Source organism: Cuculus canorus, chromosome 2 (assembly GCF_017976375.1).
Source record: "Cuculus canorus isolate bCucCan1 chromosome 2, bCucCan1.pri, whole genome shotgun sequence".
Classification (NCBI taxonomy): Eukaryota; Metazoa; Chordata; class Aves; order Cuculiformes; family Cuculidae; genus Cuculus; species Cuculus canorus.
In genome coordinates this window covers 135,195,391-135,208,500 of record NC_071402.1, presented here as the reverse complement: position 1 = coordinate 135,208,500, position 13,110 = coordinate 135,195,391, and the positions used below count along the sequence as shown (strand labels likewise).

The 13,110-nt window shown below is 40.7% G+C and overlaps 2 protein-coding genes across 5 annotated transcripts in view; one reads left to right on the top strand and one right to left on the bottom strand.

Annotated features, from left to right (window-relative positions):
* The window catches only part of LOC104057514 (probable acyl-CoA dehydrogenase 6), an 82,508-nt gene extending 80,271 nt beyond the window's left edge, over positions 1–2,237 (top strand). The window contains exon 8 of one of the 3 annotated variants that reach the window (XM_054059890.1): positions 693–2,237. In XM_054059890.1, the coding sequence (XP_053915865.1) occupies positions 693–783 (91 nt within the window). In that variant the 3' untranslated portion in view covers positions 784–2,237. The remainder of the gene's footprint in view (positions 1–692) is intronic. The other 2 variants (XM_054059888.1, XM_054059889.1) reach the window with 2 other exon arrangements.
* A 200-nt stretch (positions 2,238–2,437) lies between these two features.
* The window catches only part of BET1 (Bet1 golgi vesicular membrane trafficking protein), a 62,015-nt gene continuing 51,342 nt past the window's right edge, over positions 2,438–13,110 (bottom strand). Inside the window, exons 1-4 of one of the 2 annotated variants that reach the window (XM_054059893.1) lie at positions 11,709–11,855; positions 8,409–8,524; positions 5,227–5,283; positions 2,438–4,680 (exon numbers count right to left, since the gene is read on the bottom strand). In XM_054059893.1, coding sequence (XP_053915868.1) covers positions 4,525–4,680; positions 5,227–5,283; positions 8,409–8,524; positions 11,709–11,727 — 348 coding nt within the window. In that variant the 5' untranslated portion in view covers positions 11,728–11,855 and the 3' untranslated portion in view covers positions 2,438–4,524. Of the gene's footprint in view, positions 4,681–5,226; positions 5,284–8,408; positions 8,525–11,708; positions 11,856–13,110 lie in introns of those variants that run through there. The other variant, XM_054059892.1, reaches the window with a different exon arrangement.

The window sequence follows — 13,110 nt, the reverse complement described above, 5'->3', positions numbered from 1 at the left end:
TATCACACAGTTAAGCAAAGTTAAGTGCTGCAACACTTTTTTGCTGCTGGCCCTCCAAAAGCTCCCTTCCCTCCTAGAATTCAATTGCAGGCTTAGGCACCTACATCTTTAGCAGAGGATCAACAGAGATGTTGCAGGAAGCGGTGCAGTCCGTCTCACCAGGAGGAGGCAGTGGATGAGGTGTTCTGCAGACAACTGGTGTTAGTATTTAATGTGTGGGTCATTTGAGTAGGCAGTTCAGCAGAAAACCTGCTAAGAGCTTGTGACTCTATATGCCAGTCCAAAAGTGCTAAGAACTAAACAGAAGTCTGCATGAAGTTCAGCTGCAGGAGGTCTGGATGGGCTTAAGCAGGGGCAGTTGTATGCCAAGTGAGGTTTTAACTTATGTCAAGAAGAAAATACAGTGTTATGCCAAGTTAAGGTTCTTTATAAAAGAATCTGAAAATCAGATGTGCCAAATTACACCTTACGCCTTTTGATTTAGAATTAACAACATCCCTGTACACAAGTGGGTATTTATGATGCTGACAACACATTTGTCCACACCACACATACTTCTGTTAACAAGAGGTTTCGATATAATAAAAGCAGCTCCATAATAAATGCATAGAATAAATGGGGATGTATAGTTCTGTACTTGTTCCATCAGTATAGCATGCAAATGTTTAAATCTACTCTTTATGCTCCTACAGAGACATGAGATTAACATCAATAGGAGGTGGCTCAGATGAAACCATGCTTTCCATCATATGCAAATACATGGAAATACTTCCCAGCAAGTGATGCATCTCAACTCTTCCTTGAAAATTAAGCAAACAAGAACACAGTTTGTACTGCACACTGAAGGTAACAGCCAGTATGTGTCTTAAGGGTCAAATAAATAGAAAACATAACTAATTTTGCCAACAAAATACTTGTCAGGGTCCTTGGCCATTATCTCTCTACATGTTCCCCAATGTTTCAAGTTTCTGTTGATAAGAAGTCTGAAAGCACGTGGCCTCTGCATTTTTTCCCATTTCTTTTCAATGGTTTACTGCTTTGGTGGGTCTAGTGATCCCCAGTAAGCACCTTCCTGTCTTCTTTAATTCAGGTGTATCTACATTTTAGAGCACCTAGGCCACCACTTAAGAAACATAACTTCCATATGGATACAGTTATGATTTCACTAGTAGATTAATCTAATTTTAGTGTAATTTTGCTTTTAAGAGCAATAATTAAGGCACAACTTATTCCCTGCCATGTCCAAATACTGGAGCACTGATTTTGCTCTCAATTGCAAGTACCTTCCCTATCTTTCACTTTTAATCAAAATAAGTTCTGTCATCTTCGTAAAGTTCATATTGACTTGTACTACTCTGTCATGGATGTTTGGTGGTGGGAGTACGGGTTGATTTTTATTTGTAGAATTCTACAAACAACTGTTTAATTGTATCTGACAACTGTTCGGAGCCCTGAACTTCAGCACTAAGGTATCATTTTTTGTGTGTAATTATTAAAGATAAACATTAAAAATAAACATGTTAAGATGAAAATTGTAAGATGAAAATTGTAATTACTTAGGCTCTTCCTAATCAGCCAGGCAAGACAGCCTGTATTATTGCAGGAAAAAAAGCTTCAGTGGAATTGTCATTCTAACCAAATGGATATGTTGATGAAGCATTAACTAAGGAATCTCCATGATACTGTGAGGTTAATAGCTTGGTAGTGAAAAGATGATATTTCCTTACACCTGGAAACAATCTGTATGGTTGCTACATAAGAGCCTGTTACATTAAACAGAGAAATGCAATACATCAATATTGTATGAAAAAAATGTTCAAAAGATATTTAAAAAAAAGAATAATCATAACTGCGGTATTCTTATGTAGTTGCTATTAACTGCAACTTTGTAAAGTACAATTAATGCTACCAATATCTTTCTATCGTACCCACTGCACAGTGCATTTTATTCAACAAGGTCATATTATAGCATGCTGAAATATTGCTAACTATTTGTGAATTTTAAATCCTGTAAAATAAAAGTAGTACTTTTTTTACCAGAAAATGACCGGTAGAGCAAGCACTAATGCTGAGGAAAATTCTAAAGCTGCAACACATGGCTCCCCGAAACTGCCATTTCTCCTTCCCTAAGTGGAACATTCTCAAAGCGATGTCATCTTCAAATAAAATTCCCTTAAGCATTCTAAGCAAACCTGCAGGATTCCAGTTCAGAGTTTAAACTGAAAATTGTCCTTTTAGTGGAATTGTAGAAAGGTAAAAATGCTATATCCTGTGAAAGGATGTAAAAACATGAAAAAATATGTCACAGTAACTTTCAGTTAAGAATGTTCACATTAAGAGCATAATGGAGCTTTATTTTAGCATGTAATTAAAAAAAAAAAAAAGTCTTCTGTGTTTTCTAATAAATATATAGAGATAGATAGTTGTTTGGAGGCTTCATATATTCCTTGTGCTTAAACTTTCTCTCAATTTCCCACCCTATCTAGACAAAAAAAACCCAAAAACTGACAAGCCTCCTTAAATGAGGAAACATAAAGGAGACATAGGCTTAAGATTTCTTTTTCTTTTCACTTCTTAACACCACTGAAGAACGGAGGAGGGGAGGGAAGCAGCAGAAGACCTATTTCCTATTCTGCATGAATTACCTTTTAATCTGGTTTGACATTTAAAATTAAAATCTGTTGGTTTTATAAGTGATATGAAGGACTGGTAAAAGATTTTTACCAGTATGTGCTCTGTCAGGACTTAGGGGACACCCTAGCACATTCTTCAGAACAAAGACACGAACTGTATTGGCTATAAAACTAGCTGCATCCACCCATTTATATTAGGTAGTTAAAAACTTTTTCCACTTATTGGCATGGCAAGATTGATTTTTTAAAAAAGCAAATAAATACATAGATTGTTCAGGCACCAGCCAGAAATAGACTTCTAGGAGATGATCAACTATCAGGGGAGCGTGGCTGTCAAACAGATATGTCAGTAATTATCATCTCACTTGTTAGATGCCTGGCACTCCACCGTCTCATTAAAATTGTACAAGTGCATCAATTCCGGATGGCAAACTATATCCTATTTACTCGCTTTGGGAATGCAATATTTGTTAAACAAGCCTAGCAGTTCTCATATAAAGATGATGCATTATCCTGGTGTTACTGCTTAGATGTTCTGTTATTCATAGAAGCACTGCAAAGCTTTTAATAATCACAAACTAAATGGGCTAGAAATGTTGTGTTTTGGATCAGGTAAGTGATTTGTATGTCATACTTCCATTATATATGAAATTTAATATGAAAGAAATGTAGCATACACCTCCATTTCTTATTTTAATAGTGCTCTCCACAAAAGTATAGCCCCTTAAATGCAGCACCATTTCCAAAATATACATTGGTGTTCCACAGTAGAAAATAATGTATGTAAAAATACTACAAGACACTTTGTCAGTTTGTAATTATTAATGGCAAATGTTATACAGTATTTCTAGAAAAATTTTTTAAAAACTGTAGATATAATTTCAATATCTAGGAAACTCTATTTTTTGAATGTTAAACTCAGTAATGTAATAGCTTCAACTACTGGGAAACTATCTAGTGAGTAAAAGCCAAGTCTTCAAAGTAAAGAGCCTTAATATAACAGCACCTCCAAAAGGTGCATCATAATCTACTTCAATATAAAATTCAAAATCTATAACCTCATATTTCAGACATCATGCAATACAGATTTAGGGATTATCACAGACTGAAAAGTAAACATACTAATGGTAGACATTTTAGTGATTCAATGGAATCATTAAGTTTTAGACACTGTAAAGAGAACATTTTTACTTTGTCCATATTGGTTGGTCCCAATGAGCAAAAAAATTTGCATAGAAGAGTAGATGTGTAAGCACAAATTTGTCACATTTAAAATAAAAAAAAAAAAAGGCAGTTTTTAAGCAAATTCTCCCCAAAACACACAGTTTAAGCTACTTGAATACGTACACTATTAGATCTATCCACAAAAAAATAATTTTGGAGGGTACCACTATTAGATTTGTTAGCTTCAGGCCAGCCTTTTTACAAAATCCACAGATAAAACCAATTTAGTAAGAGCAAAGTATTCCTTGTGCTTCTGCAACCAAGGAATTACTATACGCTTGAAACTGGAGCTCTAATTTAGAGCATGGCCCAGAATGAAAAGCAGAATGAAAGAGAAAGCCTTTTAATTCTGCAGTTACTTCATATCCAAACAACCACTGTTTTCTGTATTTTTTAAAATCAAATCTAGAAACTATTTTCCGCTAAAAAAGTAACCTACTATGCTAGCAGTTTCTGCATATTTACAAATAATGTTCCCAAAATGGGATGATGGCAAAGATCCTGATACTTGCAGAAATCTATATATAACATTGCATTAATAGTTAATGCAATTTACAACAATTTCACTGTGTTTTATCAACAGAATATGCCACTTTAGATTATGTCTTCATTAATTAAGACTGCTTTATAGTTGAAATTACACTATTTAAACCAAAGGTAACATGCATCACCTCAGTTTAATAATCCAGTATATTACAAAAAAAACAAACAATGAAAAGAGCATCATGTAGCATAACAGTTTGGTCTGGCTTCCTCTGGAGAGTGTTCTCAGTCTGCCCATGGTTGCACCTAAAAGTCCACCCGTGGAGTCAAAATCATTATCCTACATTTAAAAAACAAACAAACAAAACAACGACAAAAACGTTACTCTGAGAAAAAAAAAGGTTACCCCTAATGCTCGCCAAGCAGTTTTTCACGTTTTTTAACATTTTCCAAAACTAAAATTGATTTTCATAAATGGCCTCAAATAATCAGGAAAACTTTTGCCCGATATATTTTTCCCAAAGCCAAAGCAAAATGTAAGCAAAAAAGGCATTTCTGACTTCTTTATTTTTCACTTCCCTCTTCTATTCTCAAATACTATTAAATATAGAACTACCTTTTAATAATACTATAGTATATAACAAATCTAACTATAACAAATAGTCCTATCTGAAGTATAAAGACCTTGGTTGTGCCTTGTAAGTAATGCATTTGCGCGTCTATCTTTTTGAAAAGAAATACTGCTGCTGAACTAGTCATATTTTACAGTCAGAAATAAGCTGTCAACATTTTAATACAAATGATCATATTAAAAGAAGAATACTTTACATTATTAACTTCTTAACCCTGCCCCATATTTAAAGAAAGTTAGTGACTAAATACTTACCATTTCTGATAACATTTTGTTTTGGTTTTTAACTTCTGTTCCAATTTCAATGGAAAGCTATTAGAAAAAAAAAAGCAAAAGTATTAAATATTAGCGAGTAATCAGTTTTACACTGATTAGAGAAACTACTCTAAAAAAGATTATGTGACTAGCATTGCCCCAGGTACAATAATAACACGGTACCTCCTATTTTCAAAAAAAACCCAAGCAAATGACTTGCACGGTATTCTGTCAATAACCCTTAGGAAATTAACATTTGTCATTTAACCAGATGAGTCTAGAGAGTCACAGAAGGTACTCAATGCTGCCTCTCTTCCCCTCTTCTCTGTCAACAGAGAATTCCCCATTAGAATTATTGCAGGGGCTTTAAAAATTCAAGATCTAGCAACATCTTACGTAGCAGTTATCCATTTCCTAGAACAACTGTTAAAACTACTGGCACACAGCACAGAGGACCATAAGCACTCTTTTTGACTCGGTTTTGCTGGAGCTGACATGTGTAACCTGATAACGCACCTTTCTTTACAAGTTGCTGCTATGCTATAAATGGGATTTTCTTTTATGAATTTGTCTATTCCTTCTCTGATCTGTGCCATGAAACAGCAAGGGCGCTGCTGGACAAAGGAGCAAGCTGCATATGCACTTGAAAGTCAGTCCAGAGACAGTAACCAGGGTCAGCAACAACACAGCAATGACCCAGCACATCCCCAGTGATGAGACAGTTCCAAGGTGAAGCCAGAAACTCAAGTTGCGTTAGGATCCAAATCAGGGAGGTGTAAAACCAGGAACAGACAGAGCTGCAACACAGCTGCAAAACAGGGGCCGGGGCAGGAGAAACTTGGTTTAAATCAGCTCCCAAGCATAACAGGGGAGAACCCACACTAAGCCTTGATAGCAGCTCTTCCTCTGTAATAGTTCTTATCAGCATGCAGGCCTGGAACAACAAGCTCAACTACTAGAAGGGAAGGAAACGTGCTCCAAGCCCCCATGCATTGGATTAGCCCAAACCAGTATGGTTTTTGTAGCATAAACTCAATCCCGTGATTTCTTACTGCTGCATTTCACAGCAAGCTATAATCAAGTCAAGAGCGAAACTGATTTTACTGAAGGCTTCTAGGAAGGTTATATGAAGACTATTCCATATTCCAATATTGTTACATTGCACTAAAAGATGCAACTGCAGAAATCACACATGTGCTGCTCCATGGGCACCAGCAACTGCAGTGTCAACATACACTGATTTTGAAATGTAACATACCAGAGAAGGAGATGAGAAATGAAATTCTGTAACAAAGGTCAAAGCTTTTCTTTTTACCCCTTTAATCTATTGTACATTATTATTCTAAACCTAAAGGTTTAGTTTCTCTATGATACTAAACAAATTACTTTTAAGCAGCAGCAAATTACTTTTTAAGCAAATTATTACTTTGAATAAGTTTAAGCCTAAGAATTCATTTGCTCCATAGTACATATATAGAAAGAGTACCTATTGCTAAGAATGTATTTTCCAAAATTTTAAGTTAAGAAAAAAAAAAACCCACACATAATTTTATTCAAAGGGCTCTCTTTAAGTTAGACTTGCTTGAAAGAAGTCCTCAATCTCTGGGAGGAATCAGAATCATTATACCAACAGACTTCTCTTTCAGATGATATTATCACACTACTTCTGACTGCTGTTTTCACATTACAGATTTATCAGCAGATACAGCAGAAACTGATGAGCCACAATGGTAACACAAAAAGTAGTCCATGTTCTCAAATGAAACGGTGACAGTTTACTGACCTAAACTCAAAGTTTCTAGTTTCCGCGGGGACAGCAATTCATTCTTTAGGGCAGTAAACTGTAAGCAACACCACAGCTGTCCTCAAGGTTTTAACAAAAAACAACACCTCTAGCTTAAAAATCTAATTAAAGGAAGAATCAGTTATGCAAATGAATGATTGAGCATTTTGGCTGACCCTTCTTTTTTGTATTGGGTTTGCGCAGCAAGGTTTTGGTAGCGGGGGGCCACAGGGATGGCTTCTGTGACAAGCTTCTAGAAGCTTCCCCTATGTCTGACAGAGCCAGTGCCAGCTGGCTCCAAGACAGACCCACCACTGTCTAAGGCCAAGCCCATCAACAATGGTGGCAGCCCCTGTGGGATAACTTATTTAAGAAGGGGAAAAAGTTGCTGCACAACAGCAATTGCAGCCAGAAAGAGAAGAGTGAGAATATGCAAGAGGATCAACCCTGCAGACACCAAGGTCAGTGAAGAAGGAAGGGCAGGAGGTGCTCCAAGTGCCAGAGCAGAGATTCTCCTGCAGCCTAGGGTGAAGACTGTGGCGAGGCACCTGCGGCCCATGGAGGTCCGCAGTGGAGCAGGTATCCACCTGCAGCCCCTGGAGAGCCCACGTCAGAGCAGCGGGATGCTCAAAGGAGGCTGTGACACTATGGGAAGCCTGTGCTGGAACAGGCTGCTGGCAGGACCTGTGGACCCATGGAGAAAGGAGCCCATGCTGGAGCAGGCTTGCTGACAGGACCCTTGACTCTGCAATGGACCTATGTTAGAACAGTGTGTTCCTGAAGGACTGCACCCGATGGAAAGGAACCATGCTGGAGCAGTTTGCGAAGAACTGCAGTCCATGGGAAGGACTCACACTGGAGCAGTTCACGGAGGACTCTCTCCCATGGGAGGGACCACAAGCTAGAACACAGGAAGACTGTGAAGAGTCCTCCCCTTGAGGAGGAAGGAGCAGCAGAAACAACGTGTGATGAACTGACCACAACCCTCATTCTGTGTCTCCCTTTGCTGCTGGACGGGAGGAGATAGAGAATATGGGAGTGAAGCTGAACGAGGAAGAAGGAAGGGGTGAGGGTTTTAAGATTCAGGTTTATTTCCCATTACCCTACTCGGATTTAATTGCAATAAATTATTTCCCCAAGCTGAGTCTGTTTTGCCCATGATGGTAACTGGTGAGTGATCTCCTCTCCTTATCTCAACCCATGAGCATTTTGTTGTATTTTTAGCGCCCTGTCCAGCTGAAGAGGGGAGCAATAGAGAGGCTTTGGTGGGCACCTGGCATCCAGGCCAGGTCAACCCACCACAGTATTAAATTTATGTTTCAAATCAAGTCTATTTCTTCACTGGTCCATATAATTTCATTCAATAAATGTGACAATATCATTATAATTAAATACTTACTGATTTAATGGCACTGACTTTTGTACGCAGACTTTCTGTTAACCTTTCATTTTCTTCTTCATAAACACTGTATCCACTATTGGTGTAGCCATAGTTACCAGCAGGTGCTCCATCGCCTATAAGTAAAACAGTCAGAAGTTATGGACAAAACACCATTGGAGAGAAGCACTCTTTCCATTTAAAAATGCATTTCCTTAATGGCATCCTTGACAATCAGGAAACGCACCACATGTTCTTTTCAAACATGTTAAGTTATCTTTCAATATGCAAATCAAAAAAGGAAAACTGAGGAATGATTGTAATGTAATACCATCAATATTTTCCTCAGTGTTTTCTGATTATTTTTACAGAAATCGACCTAGGCAATACATGGAGAAAGATGGAAGCATTGAGGCCACAACATAGAGCAGCAAGCCTAACTGTTGAGCTCATTCTTTAACAAAGAGTAATTTACCACTTGATCACACATTTAAAGGAGAGATCACACACATTTAAAAAGAGAGAAAGCACAGTGATCCTAACACATGCTTCTCAACAAGCAAGATCTCAAATGAGAAGCCAGGCCTCTGAGCAGAACACTGCCATTTCTGTCATCCTTCTGCAGTTCTATTCCCGCTCCCACCGCTGTTTTGTGGACGATGGAGCCTCAAGACTGTTATCCAGAACACTGGCTCAGCAGAGGATGCAGGGCAGAAGGGAATGAATGATCTCCGCACATTTGTTTCCTCCAGCCTCTAATAAAGATCTCCCACAGACAGCAGCTGGGTAGCAGCAAGAGCACAGAACTAAAGCCATATCCAGCACAGACAAAAATGGGTCTTCAATCTCATATTTGAAACCTAAGAAGAGTGACCAAGACCAAAGGCATACAGTAAAGTACTACTGTAAGTTTTTTGATAAAGAGCCTACTAAATTAATTTTACTAAAAATCCAGTTATAACGTTAATCAATATTTATGTGGCTAGTCAGAATGCCACACTAAACCAGTCTGAATGCTCTGGTTAATATTAGATATTAAATATTTTTGTGTATAGATGCTTCCGTTTCAAACACTTCCACCGTGTGCTTGGCATACATAATATTAAGACTTTAAAGGAGAGAATTACAATGCTACTTTGACAATATGATTTTATATTAACCCAGAATGACATTCTTTAAGTAATGACAACTTATCAGTTTGTACTTGTAAACTGTTTTAATGTCATTGCATAAGTTAAGCTCATGACAAATGTTCATAAAGACCAGGTGAAATCTGTTTCCATTTCACCACAGGGAGAGACAGGAAGGCATTTTCCCCCACTTAAATCAGAAGCACCAATGTTGACTACAGAAAGCTGACTAAAATGACACAATTTAGAGACTCAGGGTTGTTATCACTGTCTTGTTTTACACATGCATCTAGCTACAGTACCTCCTACCAAGTGATGTGCAATTTTGAATATGTTTGAGTTGATATACCATGTAGATTCAGGCCAAAATACCAGAACTATGATTCTTACATAGACTATGACACAGCAGACATGACCAACTGCCCAAAGCTTTTAAACAGGTTCAGCTACTTCTATATATGTAACAGAAAGCATAATGAAGAGGCCCAGCTACAACTGTTTACAGGAAGGACAGAAACTTCAGTGCAGCAGTTCTACCCGCTGTCTTACAACACTGCTCACTGACACATCACACCATAATTGCAGGCTAAGAGGTACCAGCTAGCTGGTGACAGCAGCAGACATACTGGTGCCCAGCTATTTATTTCCAGCCTACTAAATAAAAAGTAATTCTGGACTAACAGTTGAAATGTCAAAGCAAAGCAGCAATTTTTACTGCAGCTGATAACAGACATTTAAGTCTTCTGCTTGACCTTCCACCAGATTTAAAGTAGTTTCAGGATGCTCCTTAAGGCATTGTTTGCCAGACATTCAAAAGAAGGCATGCTCTTTCCCCTGTGCTCCTTCCATAAACATCAATCACTTCACATTTCATAAACAGTATACTGGCCATGGCAGGGGGGTTGGAACTGGATGAACTTTAAGGTCCCTTCCAACGCAAACCATTCTATGATTTTATGTCCTCTAGACTAACTCCTCTCAGTTCATACCCAAGAGCGAGCTGTTAGCTGGATAAAGAAAGGGACTGAAGATCTAAGTGTTATCAATAGCCTGCCTTTTTATGATAAACATCCCAAGACCTCTCTTGATCTAGGAAGAAGCATATCCAAGACTTGTTTTATCTTGTGAAAACGCTATTACACACACAAATCTGAAGTGTAGAAGTAAATTTGGGGTCCTGTTACAGTCACACCTGGTTCAGCCATATGGCATTTACCACTCCTTACATACTCACTTTCTTGGAAGAGGTACCAGAACTCAGTCATAAAATTCTGAGGTGTAAAGATTACTTAAGCTTTACAGTGCAGTCACAGCACCTACATGGTTCTAGATTACGTGGGAGTTCAAAGTTTCTCTATAGTTATCAACGTGACTGCTGGTTGCAAAATGAGGCCTAAGCTTCTCAAAACACTCAGCAGAAACTCTGCAGAGATTTCTGCATTAGCACCAGGTTATATTTGAAATAAATTAACAACAGTTGGGGTTTTCCCCCTGAAACATAGCAAGAAAACATACAGAAGTACTAAAATCAAAAAACAACTTGGAATTTGCAAAGGACATGGCTGAAGAATGAGAAATCTGTCCATCCAAGGAAACATGGCTCAAACTAATAGCACATTAGAAACATTCACGGACACAATTCCTAGAAAAGAGAGACAAAAGCGTGGGTAATGTTTTTTTCCCAGCCAAAGCTCATGAGCTCTGCTGTAAGCCTACAGCCATTGGCACAGCCCCTCTCGCACAATAACACAAGCACACAGAACCAGATGCTCGCACACAGACACACACACACAGAACCAGACACACACGGAACCAGACACGCAGACACACCTTCAGACGCACACGGAACCAGACGTGTGCAGACACAGACACACAACCAGACGCGCAGACACACAATCAAACACATGCGCAGGAGCAAACACACAGACGCACAGACACAGAACCAATGTGCACAGAACCAGACACTCGCAGATACAACCAGACACACACACGAACACACACAAAGAACCAAACACGCGCACAATCGCGCGGAACCAGGCCCGCGCGCACACTATCAGACATAGAACGAGACGCGCCCAGGACGCCCCCAAAGCCGCATCCCGACACAGTCGCTGCCCGCCCCGCAGGCCCGGCGCCGCCTCTCTCGTCTGCCCCGCGTTTCCGCGAGGCCTCGCCAGGCCCCACCGCTTACCCAGCCCCGCGCGCCTCATCGCTGCGGCTGCGGCTGCGGCCGCGGGGGCGGGGGGGGGGGGCGGCCGGTGCTCGGGGCCCACGCGGATCCCTCACTCGCCAAGCGCCACGACAGCGCCGCGCGGCCCGATGGGCGCCAGGGGCGGAGCCGCGCGGGCTCATGGGCGAGGGTGAGGCGGGGCGGGACATAGTGCTCGAGGTTGGGCTGCTGCGCTTGGCCCTGCTTTCGCTCGTGCGTGTGCTCTCGCTCGTGCGTGTGCTTTCGCTCATGCTTTCAATCATGCTCTCCTTTGTGCTCTCGTTCTCACTCGTGCTCTCACACTCTTGCTGTCGTGCAGGCACTCGTACTCATGCTCTCGCTCTTCGTTGTGTTCTTGCTCATCGTTTCCGTCATGCTTCCGCTTTCATTTGTGTTCTTCTCGCTCGTGCTCACACTCTCAGTCGTTCTTGTGGTCTTACTCTCACTTGTGCTCTCACTCGTGCTTGTGCTCTTGCTTGTGTTCATGCTTTTGCTCGTGCTCTCGCTCTCGTTTGTGTTCTTGTTCTCATTTGTGCTCATGCTCTCACGCTCTTGCTTCTGCTCTCATGCACTTATGCTGTCACTCGCGCTATGTTCTCATTCATGCTCTCTTGTGCTCTCGTGCTGTCATTCTCACTTGTGCTGTCGCTCGTGTCTATGCTTTCACTCATTCTCTCTTGTGCTCTCACACGTGCTCTCACTCTCATGCTTGTGCTCTTGCGCACGTTCATGCTTTCACGCGTGCTCTCGCCCTCATTTGTGCTTTTGTTCTTGTGCTTGTACTCTCGCTCATGTTCATGCTTTTGCTTGTGCTCTCACTCTCGTTTGTGTTCTCGTTCTCACTCATGCTCGGGCTCTGGCACTCTCACTCATGCTCTCACTCTTGTGCTCATGCTCACGAGGTGGTGATGGGTCCCTGAAAGCAGCAGTCCTGCCCAGAGCCTGCAGCCTCCTCCAGCCCTGTGGGACACAGTTCCCTCAGGCTGGAGCAGGGTGTCTGCTGGAGCTCCTGGCAGCACCCAAGAGCCTTGAACCAGCACAGCGTGTCTCTGAGCACTGTGTATCAGCACATTTGGGCCACAGTCTGCCATTCTTCCTGCCAGCGTACTGGCCCAACGGGGCCTGGAAATGGCATGATATACTGCAAGTGCACATTTCAGGGAGCTGAACTGTGGGGTAGTGGCTTGGGGCAGAAGGATGCAGCTGCAGGGCAGCATGGTGGGGGAGCCAGACACTGGCAGAGCAGTTTGCTTCTCACACAGTCACCTCCCCACGCTTCAGGGGAAGAGCAAATTCCATTAAATATAACCAGTCATTAATTTACTCAATGCATTACCTCTTTCAGCTTGTATTAAACTTCTAAGAATTTATCTGGAAAGGGAAA